The following is an 18,833-nucleotide window of genomic DNA, read 5'->3' on the forward strand; positions in this document are numbered from 1 at the left end:
CCATCTATTCCTGGGGCCTTGGAGGTTGTCTCAGGACTACATAGCTCATTCTCACTGAATTATAGGTGTCATTAGTCCTGGAAGAACATTCACAACCTTTGCCCTCCTCTGCTTACAGAAGTAAGAAGTTGGCCAAGGGTGGTTTGGAGAATCTGAATTGACCTGACAGCAATGAAACACACACACACACACACACACACACACACACACACACACACTCTGTGCTCTCTTCCCCTTTCCCCCTTCTCTCCCCCACCTTTCCCTCTCTCCCCTCCTTTCCCCCTCTCCTCTCTTTCCCCCTCTCCCCTCCTTCCCCCTCTCCCTTCCGCTCTACCTTCCTTCCCCCTCTCTCCCCTCTACCCATCTCTCCTTCTCCCTTCCTCCCATGGAACTCCTGGTGGATTTGGGCTGATGCTACCTTTTGGATTAACAGCACTTTTCCGTTTTCCACCAGAGCTCCTAGGGACAAGTTCCCCAGTTCTTAATGCAAGCCCTAGAGGTGGACTAGAGGAAGACCTTCAACAAGATAGATAGACACAGTGACTGCAGCAATGGGCTCAAGGGTGTCAGAGTTGATGAGGATGCCACAGGGTAGGACAGGGTCCAGGTCTGTTGTTCACAGGGTCACTGTGAGTCATTCTCAACTTGACAGCATCTAACAACAGCAACAAGACCTGCAAAGACTTGCTGAGCATAGCCACATAACATAGGGAAAGTTCAGAAAGAAACTCCTATGACATCTCAAAGTAGATCAAACTTCAATCTTCAAGACCTTCAGAATTCAAATCAAGACCTTCAGAATTTAAGCTCTAATATACTATCCTGTTTAACTGAAAATTCTTTCACTTCAGTATGGTTGCACAGAAATTAGCAAATATTTGGTTTCCAGCTAGACCTGGATTGTGCTTCTGGATAGAAAAAAATTGCAGTCATGTAGGTGATGTGTTTAATTGTGGGTGGTGGAAAATCATTGAACAGTAGAGACATTGCTTTTGGAATATTTCTCATTGAAACACTGAGAAAGAATATCATTGACAAGTGGAATTCTCAAATACTGTTTTAGAGAACAGTAAAAGACTTTTGTTTATTTACCCATGCAGAATATTTGCATTCCTTTTCCTGGAGAAACTTAGATGTATTGATAGATAATTTGGCAGAAGCCTTGTTGGCACAGCACTTTATATGATGGGCTGCTACCCACAAGACTGATCTTTCTAATCCCCAAGCACAGGAGAGAGTTGAAACATTCTTCTTTCATTTTTAACATTCAGAGCGTCAGAAACCTAACGGAGGATTACCATGATTCAAATCAACTTTGTGAGGGTTGTTGTTGTAAGAAAGCTGGGTTTGGTATTTAATTATGGTAAGCTTCTTATCTCAGTCAGTATTCTTTCTACTGGGAACAGTGTTTTTCTACAGGTCTTTAGAGAGGGACATCATGCTGGGTAGAGTAGAGGACAGTGTAGGAGGGGAAGGCCCTCTATGAGGTGGATTGATTCAGGAACTTGGGTAATCGGGATGGGTGTGTCAGAGGCAATGAGAGTGGCACAGGATAGAGCATGGTTTAGGGCTGTTGTACATAGGGTCGCTATGAGTCGCAAACGACTCGACGTCACATAACAACAACAACAACTTTAGAAGTCTTTGTTCCTGACATTCCACCTCTTTCTTTTTCTACTTCTACTTTAGAAGTCTTTGTTCCTGACATTCCACCTCTGACCAACTGTTTCAGATCAGTCATTTCATGTTCCCAAAACCTCATGATTCCTCAGACTGCTCTTAGTTTCCTAACTCCTTGAGCCCACATACTCTGTGCTCTCTACCTTACATATGTCAACTCATTACCTTTCCTTAGTAAGTAGCTCTGGTGGCTTAGTGGCAGGGAGATGTACTGCTAACTCAAAAGCACATGGTTCGAATCTACCAGCTGCTTGGTTGGAGAAAAAGGAGTAATCAACTCCCATGTAATTTACTGCCTCTGAAAGCCCTCTGGAGGGTCAGCTATGAGTTGGTTCCAAAACTCAACACTACACAACAACCGCCTTTCCTTGGCGATATATGTGAAGTATCTCTAACAAAAGATATTTGAGACAAAAGAACTGGATCCAGAGATACAAAATTAAGACATCAGCAAGCAGAACTTGCTGTCAGAACAGGAAACAAAAACTGAACCCTCTTCAGCATGATACACTGTTAACCACATTTCAGTTGTGTGAAAAATACCGCACTAGGTTGTGATAACTGAGGAGAGACAGAAGGGAACATTTCTACAGCCAGTGATAAATGCTTCGACCTAAACCTTTGATCGACGTGGAGCTGCTCCTGTATGTAGTTCATGCCCCGCCCAGGATGTGGATCCACACACACCTGTAGGGATTCTAATGACAAGAGAAACAGTGTCAGAGCAACTGGTTTGCTAGCTCAGTGGTCCCTATGAGGTCCTGCCCGGGGCCAGAGCCATTCACACTGGTCCCTCCCAGGCAGGAACATTAATTGACAGACTTCTGGGCTTTCCCTTTAACCAACTCTAACAAGGAGGCCAGGAGAGCTGTTGTTTCTCTCTCCTGGCTGAGCAGCTAATTAGTGAGGTAGTGTGCTGCAGAGCTGAAAATGCCCCACTGAGGAGCTTGTGGACAAGCTTGTGGGGCCTCAGATCTGTCAGTAATTAATATCCGCGAGAACAGGGGCATGCGCTCAGTCAGTGCACGCTGAGACGTATCCATTGTCTTTTGCCCCAAGGATTGCTGCTGTGTCTGACTGAATTTCCAGCAGTCCACTTTCATGAGACAACTTGGTGGGGAAAAAAGAAAGGAATAATGGATCAAATTTACCACCGAGGCATTTCCGAGCCAGCTGTTTCTCCAGTTCAGCTCCCTGTGCCAACTCAGATTTGCTCAAAGATTGAAGATCTTGCCCTTGTCGTCCCTGATTACCACCTAGACTGTCTTTCATACTTGCACTCCTTAGGGCATTTCTTTCCCTTCGTGGTCTGTCTCCTTATTTCCTCACGACCTCTAAAGGTGACTCTAAGGAGAGGAAATACTATTTCTCTTTGTTGCCCACTGTTCTGAAGTTGTTAAGTGGGAGTTTGGGAGAAAGCATCCCAGTAGCCCCTCCTAGGGTTCTCCTATTCATGTGGCTCTCCTTTTCCTCTTTATCCTTTGGGTCCTTCAAGATATGGGCTATTTGGGAATGAAGTCACTTCTCATACTTGTCCACTACCTTGAACTCAGTAAAACCTGTGACTGGTTGCTGGCCATTCAGCTCCAACTCACAGCCACCCCATATGTACTCCATATCAAAATGTGTCACATAGGGCTTCCAGTGGCTGCTCCTGGAAGTACACCATCAGAATTTTCTTCTGAGGTGTGTCTGGGTGGCATGGGAAGTCCAACCACTATAGACTGGTTGGTCATTCCATTTTATCCTGTTGTTGCATGCCATGCAGTCAGAACCAACTCATAGCTGACCCTCCAGTGGGTTGTCAGAGACAGTAAATCACACAGGAGGAGATTGCCCATCCTCCCACAGAGCAGCTGATGGCTTTGAACCACATGAGTTTGGGATCGCAGTGTAACTTTTTATCACTGGGTCACCAGAGCTCTCTATTACAGGCTGGGATGTTGAGTTTAGCAGCCTAGTACATAAGCCATTTATACCATGCAGAGACCTGAGCATGGCAGAGAAAGGACGTGATCAGAGAAAGAAAGAGGCAGAGGGTATGTGTGGAGCAGGACTGGTGTGAGACTTCACCAGTTCACCAGAGAAGAGACATCCATGCAGTTAAAACTTTCCAAGTAGTAAACCATCCCAGTCTCCATAGACTCACAACAGAGTCTGCAGACTCCCTCCTACTCTCCCCCACCCACCATTACTGCGGCCTCCACATAGATCCCAGGGGCACTGTTAAAGTGCAGCCTCAGCCAGATTTGTTATGTCCCAAGGCTGCTGCTGTGTCTCTGCAGCAGGCTTGGATATTAGGATTTTCAGAGTCAAGTCTTCATCAAAAGGACAAGGAACCATTAGCCAGTAAGTGCTTGCCTGGCTGAGGACACGTCAACCCACTGCTTCTGGGTGCTTTTATGAAGTTACCTGCTCAAATGTTTCACAATCAAATAAATTGTCAACTAGTCCTTAGGAATCAAGCATAAGAAAACAAGGCCTAAGCCCATGTATGTAAATATTCTTTTAAAGTATTCAGAAGATAATTTTCCTCCATAGGTTTAGTCACCTTGCAACATTTTCTCGATGGCACTCACAGTGGTCACTAACTGAAAAGCTGTCAGTTCAGACTTCCCCAGAGACCCCTCAGAAGGAGAAAGACTTGCAGAGCTATTTCCAAAAAGCCAAAGCCATGGAAATTATGACACTGTTCTACCCTGCAGTCCACCGGGCCTGCCATGAGTCCAAATCAATGATGATGGTTTGAACTGCTTCACTGAAAATTGAGTAAAGTTTCAGCTCAGTATGCCTTCAGTCCTCCTCTTCTTTCTTCCTCTCTCTGGTGTGACTCCAGAATTTGCAGGAGATTGTCCCTCCATCCTAAGCAGAACTCTGTCCTCCCTCAGGCTTGGTCCTACATGTTCTGATTATACCCTAGATAGGCTTGTCCAGTTATTTCCCAAGACGAGTGAAGACCACATTTTTAAAATGTTTATTTCCTTTAAGGTTATATTTTTAACGTGACTTGAATGTGTCTCTTTTCCCATGCTATAATATTCAAGGTTGATGTGAATATCCATAAATAGGCCACCAACACAACTCAATGCTATCGAGTCAGAACCTACTCAGAGCTGACCCTCCAGTGAGTTGTCAGAGGCTTTAAACCACATGGAAGGAGATCACCCATCTTTCTCCCCAGGAGTGAGTGGCAGATACGAACCACCAAAGAGAGGTAGTCTTTAAGTTAACAACACAACCTCTATGTACTACACTACAGAGCTCCATAATTAGTCCATTAGATTTGTTCTTTGATGCCATTGCAAACACAGGGTCCTGTGTTTGCTTTGCATTCAGTAAGAAAAGACCTTCACTACCTCAAAGACTAAGGTTAAGGCTACAAGACTTTCTGTACGTTAAAATGTGGTTTTTTTCGGCCACAGCTCATAGAAGATGCTTGCCTTCTATTTTCACAGATGCTATGCTTTTGACATTGTGAGCTGCTTTAATTGTTGGGAGCTGAGCAATTGGTGGTGAAGAGCATTTCACAGAGATCTTGGGTTCAGCATTCTGTGGGGAAGTGAGAAAGCCCTGATGGGTGTCTTTCGTGTCCACACAGTTGCAGCTGTCCCCATGATAGTCTTGTAACAGCGTTACAGCCAGACATGCTCAGCTTCCAGGGCTTCTGCCTGTGGGTTTCACGTATACTGCAGCAGCTTCTATTTGTGTAGGCCAGTGAGAAGTAAAGGCAAAATGAAGCACAATACGGACCTGAACATTGCAGTCCCCACTCCCTTCTTAATTATGGACCTATTGTCTGCATTCTCCATTATCTTTGCATTTTTTTCCCTAACACAGAGCTCACATTACTGATTTATTTGGAGTGTCCTTATTTAGGAACTGACATTACACGAGTATCTCTGATTATCTGTGTGAGTATCTGTGATTGGGTGCCAGTGAAGGGCTGAAAGAAGCTGTGGTGGGCAGAAAATAGATGACTGTAGGCTCTTACTCATTAATAAGCAGTAGATGTTAGCCTTCATACAGAAGAATCCAGCTGGTATTGTTACTATAGTGTCTCAGTAGCAGAAAAAACCTGCTAGATTAGCTAGCATAACCCCAAGGTAACCCTGCATCTGCTATGATTAGCCAAATGGCTGATTCTCATCACCTGCACTCACAGAAACTTGGTTCACCTGCAAGCAAGCCAAGGATGTAATTGAAAGAACTCTGAAATCTTGAACATTTTGTTTTGGTTTGTGTACCTGTTCTATGTAAAGACTTAAAATCCAGAACTCAAGCATGTGGCAGACACTCAAATGTTTGTGGAAATTAAGGAAGGGAATAATAAGAATTATGTTGCTGCTGTTAGGTACAGTCAAGTCACCTGCGACTCAGAGAAACCCTATGTACAACAGCTCTGAAGCCTACCAGCCTGCCCTATCCTGAGACAGTCTCACAGACTCCAACACACCTACGCCCATTGCCCCAGTTACTCTATAAGCATTAACAGGCCTCTCTTAAATTGAGCAGAGTATTTGAGGACTTCCTGTTCCTCTTGCACAGCAGTTTTTGTGTTTTGTATCTTCTTGGTGCTTTGGGCTGCTCATTTACTGTTCCCACTAGTGGACACAAAGTCTTCATAAGAATTTACACAGCTGGTGTCAAAGCATTTTGAGGACAAGACAGTTGAATTTGGATGTCAGCTGAACTTACACTCTAGTGTGCTGGAGAAGAGCAAAGGTGCACAGACTAGGCTAAGCCCTGAGCCAGTGAAGACCTCTGAGTGCCATGAAAACCACTGACTCAGTGTTGAGAGTAAGATTAAGGAAGGAACTCACTGCGCCCAGGGACCTGGAATGGCCTGCAGGGTAATCAATGGAGGAGGGATCTGAGAAAAACTTGGGAAAGGGGCTTGGTTCAGCAGTGCATGGGGCCAGCATGTCAGTGGCCCCACTTCTAAATAGATTTCTTTGCTTCTAGGCAGCGGCCTGCCCTTGGAGAATGTTTGGCCTCACTGGCTGCAGCCATACCAGTGGCTTTCCTGGAGCCCACCCTGAACCGCTACAATCCACTCTCCGTCTTCAACACCAAAACCCCCAGGGAGAGGTCTAGTAAGTATCCTCCCACAGAGGTCTTCAACTCATTCTACGTGTTATGAGGAGGGCACCAGAAAGGCCATGTGGGCAGGATGCAGCAGCCTTGTGACTTCATTGGTTCACCTGGACCAAATTGTCCTGAGATGGATTAGAGATCAGGTTGTATGTCTCCATCTGATTGGAGGTATGGCTAGGGCAAGGAGTTCTAGGTAGGTTTTCATTTATTCTTCTGTAAACTGAGGGGACAATGTAGTTGACTTCTCAAACTTTTCCAATCTAAAACCTCAGCTTCCTCCTCCTGCGCAGATTCACATCCACTCTATCACCACAATCATACTCATCAAATTCAGGGACAGGTGGTGCTTTCAAATATGGGGACTATGTGTTCTCCTTTCTGCTGGAAGATAAAACACAGATGGACACCTGACAAAAGTGAAGTTCTACAAACAAGTGGATTTCTTAATAGGAGCATTAATGCACTTGGTTCTAGGATAAGAAAAAAACTAGTCTGGGCTGAATATCTATTTTATTAAAGAAAATTTTATTGGAAGTCAGCTATTTCCAAGACAATTTTAGCACTGAAATGTCAGAATTGATTATAGCAACAGAGACTGCCTGGCCTGCAATGCCAAACTATGTACCGCCTAACCCTTCACAGAATAAGCTACGAGCTCTTGTTCTAGAAGTCAGATCCAAGCCGAATTGTGAACCAGCTTCTGAAGGATGGAGGGAGAGCCCAATCAAGAAGTATTCCTAACTTTTCAAAAGTTTGCTTTATGCCAAAACAGCATAAACAAAACATTTTTACAAAAGACCAAGGCTAATACCTCTTTTTACTAACAACAATGATTCTGAAGAGGATTTTTTTTCTTTTATGGAAAAAGGCAAAAGGCAAAACTAGCTTTATCATTTGTTCTGCAGCAAGCCATTAAAGAGGCTGCTCAAACGGCACAAGTGTCATCACCAAGCCCCTTCCCCAAAACCACCCTCAATGTATCCGCGTCAGCTGCCACAGCTTTGAATTGTACTTGTGAGCATTATGTATTGTTTTAAATTTAATGTGATGTTTGTTATGACTCAGCAAGTTGAGTGGTTTGATTTCCTTTATCACTCAAAAATGTTTCTCACAGAAATTAATGGTAACTGAGTCTTCAATTTTACACCATTTTAGCTTACAGAAGACTTCCTAGAAACACTATATATTTTCAAATATCAGGGGAAACTTAAATCTGCATTAACTGTACTCTTATTTAAAAGACAATGGAATAAAATAAGGATGCTTTCAAGTAAATACTCAAATTTTAACTCCATCTGGAAGAAACTACAATGGTTCAGTGTTACCGTAGTCATTGTTGTTGCTGTTCAGTCAGAACTGACCCAACTCCTAGCTGACCCTCTAGTTGGTTTTCAGAGGCTCTGGATGACCAGGAGGAGATTATACATCTTTCTACCACAAAGCAGCTGGTAGATTCAAATTGCCTGCCTTTGAGATAGAGCATAACTCTTTACCCCGTAGGCCCCCAGAGCCCTCAGTGTAACTGAGAGAAGAAAAAAAAGTATTAAAAACCCATGATGATCAATAGTAACATAAAGAAAAAGATCCCAGATAAATCATTTCAAACCAGAGCTAATCCTATCCAGAGTCAATCTTTTCTTACTATTGAAATACTGAGTCAAACAGATGGTAAACTGAGTAGCAGTCCTGCCGAGTTGAAGCTCCTCTTTCAAACGCCATGAGATTCCAAGGAGAAGAGTTCTGGGAGGAAGAAATGTTTTCTCATGAGAACAAAGGAAACGGAGGGAGGACTGTTTCCATCTAAGAATGCCAAGTGTCAAGCAAAGGCAGCTTTATCCCTACTTAACACCCGTTAATTCATTAGAAGAGTTGCATTTCCACCAGTGATAACTCCCAGAGAAATCTAGACAATGCTGCTTAATAGAGTTCTCTTACTTGGATAATAGACATTGGTGGAAACTAGCATTCTCAGAGCTAGCCGAGAAAGGAATGAGACCAAGATACCTGAACTTTGCAAAGGCCCATATGAAACCTGGTGAGCCACCCAGCCTCAAGACCAGTAAAAAATAAAAATTTCAACCTTATTTTCCTCTGCCCACTCAAGATTTCCAGGGTCTCACAGTTTGCTGCTAAAGTGAGAGCTGAATAACTGAGGAGACTTTGGTGACACTGAGAAATGTAAGTTCTAAGTGTTGATCCCTCACAGGATATGAGACCAAGTAATGATGTTGTTGTTGTTAGGTGCCATCAAGTAGATTGACTCACAGTGACCTTGTGAACCAAAGATCTGAACCCTGTTCTGTCCTGTGCCATCCTCACACTTCCTGGCACACAAGATCCCATTGCAGCAGTCACCATGTCAATCCACCTGGGCGAAGGTATCCCTCTTCTTTGCCAATTATGATAGTTCTGTATATTAATGCATTCATCCTGTCCCAACTCTAACTCAAGAAACAAGTTTTCTAAAATAACCAATGTGTGATTGAGCTGCCACTTGGGAAAGAGTAGGTACAGAAACCAAGTAAGAGGACAAAATATGAATTTAACAGAGATAGGGAATACCCCAGTTTGATTCAAAGAGGAAGATAAAGACTCTCTTCCACTGTTCTCCTCCTCAAGTGCTTCAGGCAAAACTCAGATATTACTGATTTGGTTCATGATACAGTAAATGATAGCAAAACAAAAAAACAGTAGTGTTGTTGTTTACCGTAGAGTCAGAACCGACCCATAGCTGACCTTACAGTGGGTTTTCAGAGGCAGTTAATCACACAGGAGGAGATTGCCCATCCTTCTCCCGCGAAGCAGCTGGTGGATTTGAACCACATGCCTTAAGGATTACAGCACAGCTTCTTGCCACCAGGCAAGAGCATAAAAACTTTTAAAATATTTTAAGAATTACTAAAATTTGACAGACACAAAGTGAGTTTATGGGATTGAAAAAGTATTGCTAGTAGACTTACCTGATCCAAGATTGCCACAAATCTTCAGTTATTAAAAACAGAATATCTAGGAGAGCTCTGGTGACCTAATGGTAAGGAGCTGCAACTACAATCCCAGAGGCGCATGGTTCAAATCCACCAGATGCTCTGCCGGGGAAGGAGGGACAATCTCCTCCTGTACCAGTCAGATCTGATTTGACGGTACACTCACACACACAAAAAATAATAAAATTTTAAAAAAAAAACAAACACAACAAAACCAGATTATCTCTGCAGCACCAGAAAACAAGCTAAATAATTTCAAATACAAATTATTGGGAAAACATCCCTTCTCATTTACATACTATTATATTAGCTTAATAAGACACATTAAATAAATAAAAACTAACGATAACTAAATAAAAGCTAAGCATCAATCACTGCATACTCTACAAGAAAGGAGATTGTGATCACAGATGATGAAGTTCATCTATCTGTGAAACTCCACGGAGAGACTCAGCGCTCGAGTCTCGGGAGCCCAGGCTTTCCATCCATTGATTAATCAGCATAGAGGAATGCTGACCATGTGTCTGGCTCTTGGAAAGTAGTGTGTGTGAATATGTATTCTCGGGTAACCAGGTTGTCAGCAGCAAAGGTGACTGATGGCTTAATGGTCTCTTAAGAAGTCAGGCTTCTTTTATTATACCCTGTGACTGCCCTGAGGAATAGAAGTAAAGAAGGGATGACAAATTATGTGACCCTGTAGTTTAGAAAAATACTATGAACTTATTTCTCAAGCTTTCAGTCAACTGGACACCTCTATTAAATGACACTTGGTACTTTGCCAGCACAATTACTCATTTTCATAATTGCAGTGGCCTAGAAGAGCCCCCGCGGCACGGTGGTTAAAAGCATGCAGCTGCTCACCAGGTAGTTGGTGCTTTAAACCTACCAGCTGCTCCACTAGAGGAAGATGAAGCTGTTTTCCTCCGTTAGGTACACACACAGCCTTGGAATCCTTATGGGCACTTCTGCTCTGTCCTCCATCTGCATGAATCACAGTCAACTTACTGGCAGTGGGTTTAATGGCTTGTAAGATTCTGAAATATTTTCTAAATCCAAAAATATATGCCTAGAAAAGGTTTTCTACTGCTCTGTGACCTAGTGGATAGGGAGTCGGGCTGCCAACACAAAGGAGGAGCTCCTGGTGGTTTGTATTCACCAGAGGCTCCTTTGCCTCCCGTGCAGTAAACACCCTCCAAAAACCCACTGGAGGGTCAGCTATGAGTTGATTTCAACCTGACAACAATGAGTTGTCCTTGTTGTTATATATGCCAGTTACTAAAAAGTTAGATAAGTCTTTGTTGATGCATAGCAGTAGTCTGTTAAACCAAACAGTACATTTACAAAAACATTCTAAGTACCAGCCAGTTTATGTTACATACCCTCTGCAGTATACTTGACCAGAGATAAAGGAGATCCAATTTCATTGTAAGTTTTCTGTATATATTTCAAAGAGGTAAATTTCTCTGATGTTGTCTTCATGAATGGAGAAAATGGGAATTCAAAAGATCTAACTCCGAGGTCTCAAACTCTGGTACGTGTATTTTGCATGTATAATACAAAATTTCTGATGAAGTAAATCTTAAGTGAGGCCCAAAAATTTGTGTTTCCAGGTAATACAGATACTGCTGCTCAGAGGGCCATACCTTAGAACCACTAAATGAAAGAAATAAACCCAAAACCAATCCAGTTGCATCTAGTCCATTCTGACCCCTAGTGACCCTATAGGATGGAGTAGAACCGCCTCATTGGGTTTCCAAGGCTATAAATCTTTATGAAGGTAAACTACCATATCTTTCTCCTACTGGGCAGCTGATGGGTTTGAACCACTGACCTTTCAGTAACCACTGTACCATCAGGGGTCTGTCAGTGAAAGGACAGTATGCTCTAATGATCTCCCTTAATAGTCTTGAGCTGGCTTCTAACAAGACCTAGCTAAAGTTGTTTTCAAGTAGATGGTACAGCAGTGTTCATTTTATAGGTTTATTATGTGGCATTTCAAGTACAAAACATTTTCTGACTATAACTGTTCCACTCAAGGACCAATTACACATAAATAACTTTTAAAGGTCATTATAATGACTTTAGTACAACAACCCCAAGTGCCCATGATGATGTACTTTCTGTGACATTTAAACACACAGATACACACAAACCCTTGTGGTCTCTTTCTAATCTTACAGAAAATAATTGTACCTGTGAATTAATAAATACATTGCATGTATGGCCGTTGACATTGTTCTGTGTAGAAAGCCTTATCATGGGAAGTCTGACTACTCTCTTTCCTTTTTCACTCTGAAAGTGCCTAGATAAAGTTACTTTGTGTGAGAAGCTCCCTGGACACCCCTGTTGATGTCACCCAAGACTGTTGTTGTTCTCCTAGAAGAGACAGGACAGACTTGTTCTTTGCAAAGAACAAATGCAGTTCTTTTTTTTTTTTTTTTAAACCAGCAAATATAGTAGACCATGTCTGGCTCCTCTAATTCCCTTTTGCTTTAAATGCCAGGAATTTAGAGTTCTTTGTCTTATATGCAACTAGTCCTTTTGAATCCTTAAGATTTTGAAAGATACTGATCCATTCTTAACTTCTAAGAGGGAGGTGTATTTAGACTTTTATCCCTACAAATGCTCCAGTGAAGTCATCATTTGGCAAAGAGCCTTAGAACTTCATTGAGCCTGCTCCTTACCCTGGGGTTCCTCTGAGTCTCACTATGCTGATGTTTTTGTTGTTATAGTGTGATACTTGGTAGCATAAGGGATAGTGTTGTTAATAAAAAGCTCAGCAATTCAAATCCACCAGCTGCTCTATAGGAGAAAGAAGGGAAGGCTCCTCCTATAAAGATTTAGTATAGTAGTTTAGTGTTTTCGGGGTGGGGGGGAGGTCATTGTGAGTCAGGACCAACTAAAAAAAAATACTGCCATCTCCTCAGCATTTTGTGTGTGTAAGTAATAACACCCCTGTGTTGCCACCCACCCTCACTGTCCACCATTACACATGCAATCTCAAGGGAGCTGTCTTCACCATAGCGTCACTCTCTTAAGAGCTGGGATACTGTTCTGTCTGCTCAGGGAAGTAAAGCCATGGCCTTTCAACTGTCTGGTATACCTGAGCGCCATTTGACATGATCTTGCCTTTAAATTACCAACACACCAATTCCTGTGGACCCAACATTCAGAGACAAGAGTCTGAAAACCAGCAGTCATCCCAATGGCGAAGGCACTGTCGACTAATTCACTGAACCGCAAATTGTATTTGAGATCTTCTGCTTCGCCCTTAAAATTCATGAGAGTTTTGACTTCAAATTTAAAAGAATAGTTTCCTCAAATTATCTACACTCTTCCCATGGCTTCTCAGATACACTAGCTCCTGTAGCTACTGGTGTTTTAGAGGTTTGGCTCAAAGGTGAAATCTCCATCTGTTATGCCTCCCTGAAAAACTCACCGGCCACAACCAGACTCTGCAGAGGGCAGTTAAATGGACAGATGGCACACACAAAGCTTCAGGCTTGTGAATCCCTGCTGAGAACCATCCCAGGCCCTGTCACTTATACCCCTTGTAATCTTCACGGTGGTCCCAGAGGTCTCCCCTGTCAGGAACTTCAGGATGCTTCTCTTCTCTGCCCCTTGTGTGACAGGAGACAGTGTCCTTTATCTTAGAGGGAATCAGGACAGATAAGCTCCTCGCTGCTTCTGTTTCTGATTCGTGTACCTGACAACACTTCTTGGTTTAAGTGCTGAACTTGATCTGTTGCCACTTCATCTTGTCTGTTCAGTGATATGACCTGAATTGGGTCTCAAGAAAAGGTAGGACTAAATCACTGTTCCTTATAAAGAAAACTTGAGAAACAAAAAGATCTAAGTGATTGACAGAAAGCCTTGGCACAGGTTACCACAGGTCATCAACAACTTATGTTGAAAATCCAGAAAGCAAGCAACACATGCAATTTTGTTGTTTGTTTTTCAAAATTTCAATTGGATAGAAATTTTGTGGTGGTCCTGGTCCAGAGGAAGGGATGTTTAATGAGAAAGGTGGGGTGGTTTTTTTTTTCCATATCTGAACAACACAGTTATGATTTAGTGATTTAGGTGATTAAACTATAACTTGTCCAGTAAAAGCTACATTTTTTTCCTCCAGCATTACCTTTCTGCCTTAAAAGCAGAAAATGAGCTCTATAAAAGGAAAATCTTATTCAGTAGTCCTTAGCCATGTCTCTGTTGCATTCCTTTAACCATGTTTCATTATTTTAACCTGACTATAACATCTACTTATATTCACTGAGTGGAGCCATCAATAGCGCCAACAATTTGCTTTTGATACAAATCAGAGGTGTTTTGAAACCCCCCTTTGCCAAGCAGTGCCATGGAAGAAAGGCCTGGAAATCCGCTTCTGTAAAGATTTATACCAAGGAAGTCCTATGGGACAGGTTTACCCCCGACCATATGGGTTCACCATGAGTCAGAATTAACTCAATGGCAACCGGTATGATACGTGGGAAAATGGGCAGTGTCTGGACGCTGCAGTCTGTCCACATACAGTGAATGTGCACATGCTCCTCTACATGCCATGCTCACTAATGAAGCACTGGCAGAGAAAAAGCTGCAGGTAAAGACTGAACGTTGGTGGTGGTGGTGGTGGTGGTGGGTACCATTGAGTCAGAACCAACCCCTAGCTGACCCTCCAGTGGTTTTTCAGAGGCAGTAACTGCATGGGAGGAGATTGCCCATCCTTCTCCTATGGAGCAGCTGGTGGATTCTAACCATGTACCTTTGGGATGGCAGCACAGATTCTTACCACTAGGCTACCAGAGTTTTCAAAAGACTGAAGGAAGAGGGGCAAAGAAAGAAGTTGCACCATTTGTGCATTTGAATTACTGTCCCTTTGTTCTTTCTGTGCCCTCTTGGTCAGTTCTGGGGATGCCAGACACCGTGGAACAGATGTGCCCAGACGTCCCCCAACTGGAAGGCCTGATGAAGGAAATCAACGACTTGGCTGAATCGGGGGCCCGGTACACTGAGATGCCCCATGTCATCGAGGTGATCTTACCTATGCTCTGCAACTACTTGTCCTACTGGTGGGAGCGGGGCCCTGAGAACCTGCCCCCCAGTGCTGGGCCCTGCTGCACCAAGGTCACCTCCGAGCACCTCAGTGTCATCCTGGGCAACATTCTGAAAATCATCAACAACAATCTGGGCATTGACGAGGCCTCCTGGATGAAGCGCATTGCAGGTAACACAACTGCCTTTCTCACCGGGTCCACCATGCCTGGTTTCTATTTCCATTCCTCTTGTTGATTTCTAATAATTTTATGGAAACACTTGTCTGTCTTTAAAACTCTTGCACCTCATCTGCTTAATAGCTGTGTGAAGAGACTATTATCCCTTAGAAGAGCTTTCTGGACAAATCCTCGTGCTCCATTCCCCAGTGATCCAAGCCCCTGAAATCCCTAGGAGATCTCTCTTGCTCAACTCTGCCCAACTCCGATAATCATTTGTTTTCTTTTAATAATCACTTCATCATCTCTTGGTGTAATTATTGTGTGTGATTTTCCTGCTAAGTGATCCTGTTTTTTTACATATATAAAATCCCAACGGGGCTGTAAACTCCTTAATGCCACTTTGTATGTCCCATTTTGCCCTTTTATATGCTATTTCAGAGAACTCTGGTGGTCTAGTGGCAAGAAGCTGTGCTGTAATCCTCAAAGCACATGTTTCGAGGCCACCAGCTGCTCCGTGGGAGAAGGATGGGCAATCTCCTCCTGTGAGATTAATTGCCTCTGGGAACCCCCTGGAGGGACAGCAATGGGTTGGTTCCAACCCTAGACTCTATGGTACACAACAACATATGCTTTTCAGTGTAGGCTCGCACTAATGGCACTGCAGATTTTAGAAATGTTAGAAAATCTTTTGTGTCCATCAAAAACTACTTGAGTCCTGTAGGCTTTAATAAGTGTAGCTTGCTAATTTTCTGCTCCTGAAGCAAACTCAAAGAAGAACCTTGGAAAATGAATGAATGATGACACTTTCAATAGTCAAGAAATTGTGACTGTTTAGTGTCTTCTGTGTCAAATTTGAATGAAGAGATAAAAGATAGGAAAAAGTAATTGTTTTTAATAGACCTACAATTTAAGACAAAGGAGTTAGCTAATAACAGTTTTACTCATATTACCTACTGGAACATCAAACACAGTGGCAAAAGTCAAAAGAAGCTGTTGGTCCAACTCTGGGGACTCACTTACCATGCTGACCAAAAAGAGAATGCCTCTCCCAAGACCAGTGAAGAGGCGTTCTCATTCCCTTTTGTCTCAGGAATGAACTGAGCTCAAAATCATAAATATTTATGTGTGCTGGTAGCATATGCATAAATAAAGTAGGGTAGATTTTCCTTTCTTATTTCTTAGCCCTAGATTGTTGTTAACCTCAAGGCAACTGCCTGATGAGTATAATTTTAGTAGAAGTATACTGAAGTATACGGAAGTGTACTGAAGGAAGCAAAGATTTCCACATTAAAGGTGCAGCAAGGGAATGTGTCACAGCACTAAGGCACTGGTGGGAATAGGACTGAAGCCTGACACTCCACAAATGAACCCAGACCTCAGTCAGTAAGACTGTGTTATTCCTATGTCTCAGAAAATAAAGATTTTATATAATGGCCCTCCTCATCACCCTTACTAGATCTAATTATCCCGATGACAAGTCTAAAGTAGAGTCGCATTTCAGTACTAGGTGGTGGGAAATACGAACCACCGTAGCACCAGCAGTGAGCTCTTCATTAAGACCTTGTGCCAGAAAGCTCCTGTAATCTTCTCTCTCTAGAAAATTTATTTGTGTGAAATTAAGGGGAAAGGAGGTTGACCAGCAAACCTGGCAGAATGTAAAGGAGTCCCTGAGGCACAGTAGTTAAATGCTTGGCTGCTAAATGAGGAGTGGCAGTCGAAACCCACGCCACTTGGTGGGTGGCTCTTTAGGAGGAAGAGCTAGTTATTTGCTCCTGTAACAATAACAGCCTAGAAAACCCTCCAGGGCACTTTCTCTCTTTTATGAGGTTGATATGTGCAAAAATCAACCCACTGGCACTTAACAAGAACAATAATCTGAAGAAAGAAAGTCTGATGTGCATGCGTGATTGCACATTGCTAGGGGCTTGCAACTCTTACTCATTTTTTTAAAATCATCGGGATTTTATTTTGATTAGCTTTTACAGTTACTCTGATTCTGGTATTTCTTGTGAATTAAACTAATGAGATATTCCATTTAAGAAGTAGGTGAAGACCTGTATATTGCGTTATCTTTTTAAAGACCAGCTTCCTGCTCCCGCTGATACCTTGTTTCCGCTAGTGGTCACCTTAGGTTCACTGTTCACTTCTGGTTGATGGCAGCTTGTTTGCTTGCGTGGAGCCCAAAGGAGTCACTAGGCAGTAGGTTGGCAGTTCTCAAGTGTCCAGAGCTAAGAGCTGCAGTTGAGCTGTTGAATTTTAGCAGAATTAATCTGTTTTAAAAACCCAGAAGGCATATGGTGAGTGCTTGCTCTTGATGGAGGATGCTGCTGGTGCTGTCAAGTTGAGTGTGACTCATAGCGACCCTATGAACAACAGACCTAAATGCTGTCCTGTCCCGCTGCATCTGCATCACCTCTCAGCATTAGTTATTATTTTGAACAAGAGGCTTTCTCCACATTGTTTATAGGCTGCTTAAGGAACTAAGAACAACATGAAAGTTCATGTACATTTGTATAAGACAGTCTGTTGTGACGAGCTAAGACGTATATACCATGCTCTGGGCATCAGTTTAGCTCAAGGGTGGCAGGGACTCCCCACAGCCTGTGGAGTAGAGTCGAAGCCTGGACCTTCTCCTGTAGGCCCACCTGACTATGACTTTCTGAGAGGGGAGCAAGTGCCAAGGCCAGGAACTGAGGGTGCATGTCGTGCTATAGTAGGGGCTTGACAGCCTCATTTGTCAGTTTTGCTTCTTTCATTTTCATTTATGCAGTAATGAGTGAAATGAGGGGGGAGTCCCTTTTGTTTCCGTATAGTGTACGCTCAGCCCATCATCAGCAAAGCCAGGCCTGACCTGCTACGAAGTCACTTCATCCCAACTCTGGAGAAGCTGAAGAAAAAGGCGGTCAAGATTGTTCAAGAGGAGGAGCAGCTGAAAGCTGACGGCAAAGGGGACACGCAGGAGGCAGAGCTCCTCATCCTGGATGAGTTCGCCGTCCTCTGCAGAGACCTGTATGCCTTCTACCCCATGCTGATTCGCTACGTGGACAACAACAGGTATGGAGGAGATGGTGAAAGTCTGGCTATCCCATTCTAGGGAGAGTCTTGTTTGGACAACAGAATAGGATGGCAAGATGGTGTCTGGTACATTTATAGGTGAGGTGAAGCTAATACTGATGTACTCTTGCTTCTCCCTGTACCACCCTGGTGTGATACCTCTTAACAGTGATTTCTTGACTAGTGATTCAGATCGGTCAGAGAAATGGACCTTTCCACTTACAGGCTACAAAAAATAAGAAACAGTTTCTTTGGCTTAACTAGTGGTAGTCATTCCCCACATATTCTCCTCTGTTGCTCAGTCATTCAACATATATTAAGACATTGCCGTAAATGACAGCAAATGTGTTTCTAAGCACGGTCATCAATTTAAAAGTGTGCGGCAATGTGTTAACTGGCTGTGTTAAGCATTGTCCTAGGTATTGGGGCAGGTGGAATAGGTATGTGGAGAGGAACGAACAAAATAGAGATCTCTGCCCTAAGGAATTTTCCTTATTGTGGAGAGAAATAAAAACCAACTCATGGCTCTAGAGTTGAAACCAACTCTTAAAAGCTGATCCACCAGCAGATTTCTGCTGTTGTTGCATACTGTAGAGTTGGCACCAACTCATATCTGACCTTCCAGTGGGTTTTCAGAGGAAGTAAAGTGCATGGAAGGGAGGAGATTGCTCTTCTTTGACAAACGAAGAAATAGCCCATCTTTCTCCCCCAGAACCACTGATGGATTCAAACTACCAAACACGCATTGCCTTTGGGCAGCACAACTCCCTATGAGCTGTGCCAGAGCTCCTGGATAAGCAAGATGATA

At 43.1% G+C, this 18,833-nt stretch overlaps 1 protein-coding gene across 2 annotated transcripts in view; it reads left to right on the top strand.

Annotated features, from left to right (window-relative positions):
• The window catches only part of RYR3 (ryanodine receptor 3), a 753,100-nt gene that overhangs the window by 651,480 nt on the left and 82,787 nt on the right, over positions 1-18,833 (top strand). For both annotated transcript variants that reach the window (XM_006883055.1, XM_006883056.1), the window contains exons 65-67: positions 6,643-6,773; positions 14,662-14,982; positions 17,785-18,025. In XM_006883055.1, coding sequence (XP_006883117.1) covers positions 6,643-6,773; positions 14,662-14,982; positions 17,785-18,025 — 693 coding nt within the window. The remainder of the gene's footprint in view (positions 1-6,642; positions 6,774-14,661; positions 14,983-17,784; positions 18,026-18,833) is intronic.

This window comes from Elephantulus edwardii, unplaced genomic scaffold, assembly GCF_000299155.1.
Source record: "Elephantulus edwardii isolate Elephantulus edwardi_28Jun2011 unplaced genomic scaffold, EleEdw1.0 scaffold00026, whole genome shotgun sequence".
NCBI lineage: Eukaryota > Metazoa > Chordata > Mammalia > Macroscelidea > Macroscelididae > Elephantulus > Elephantulus edwardii.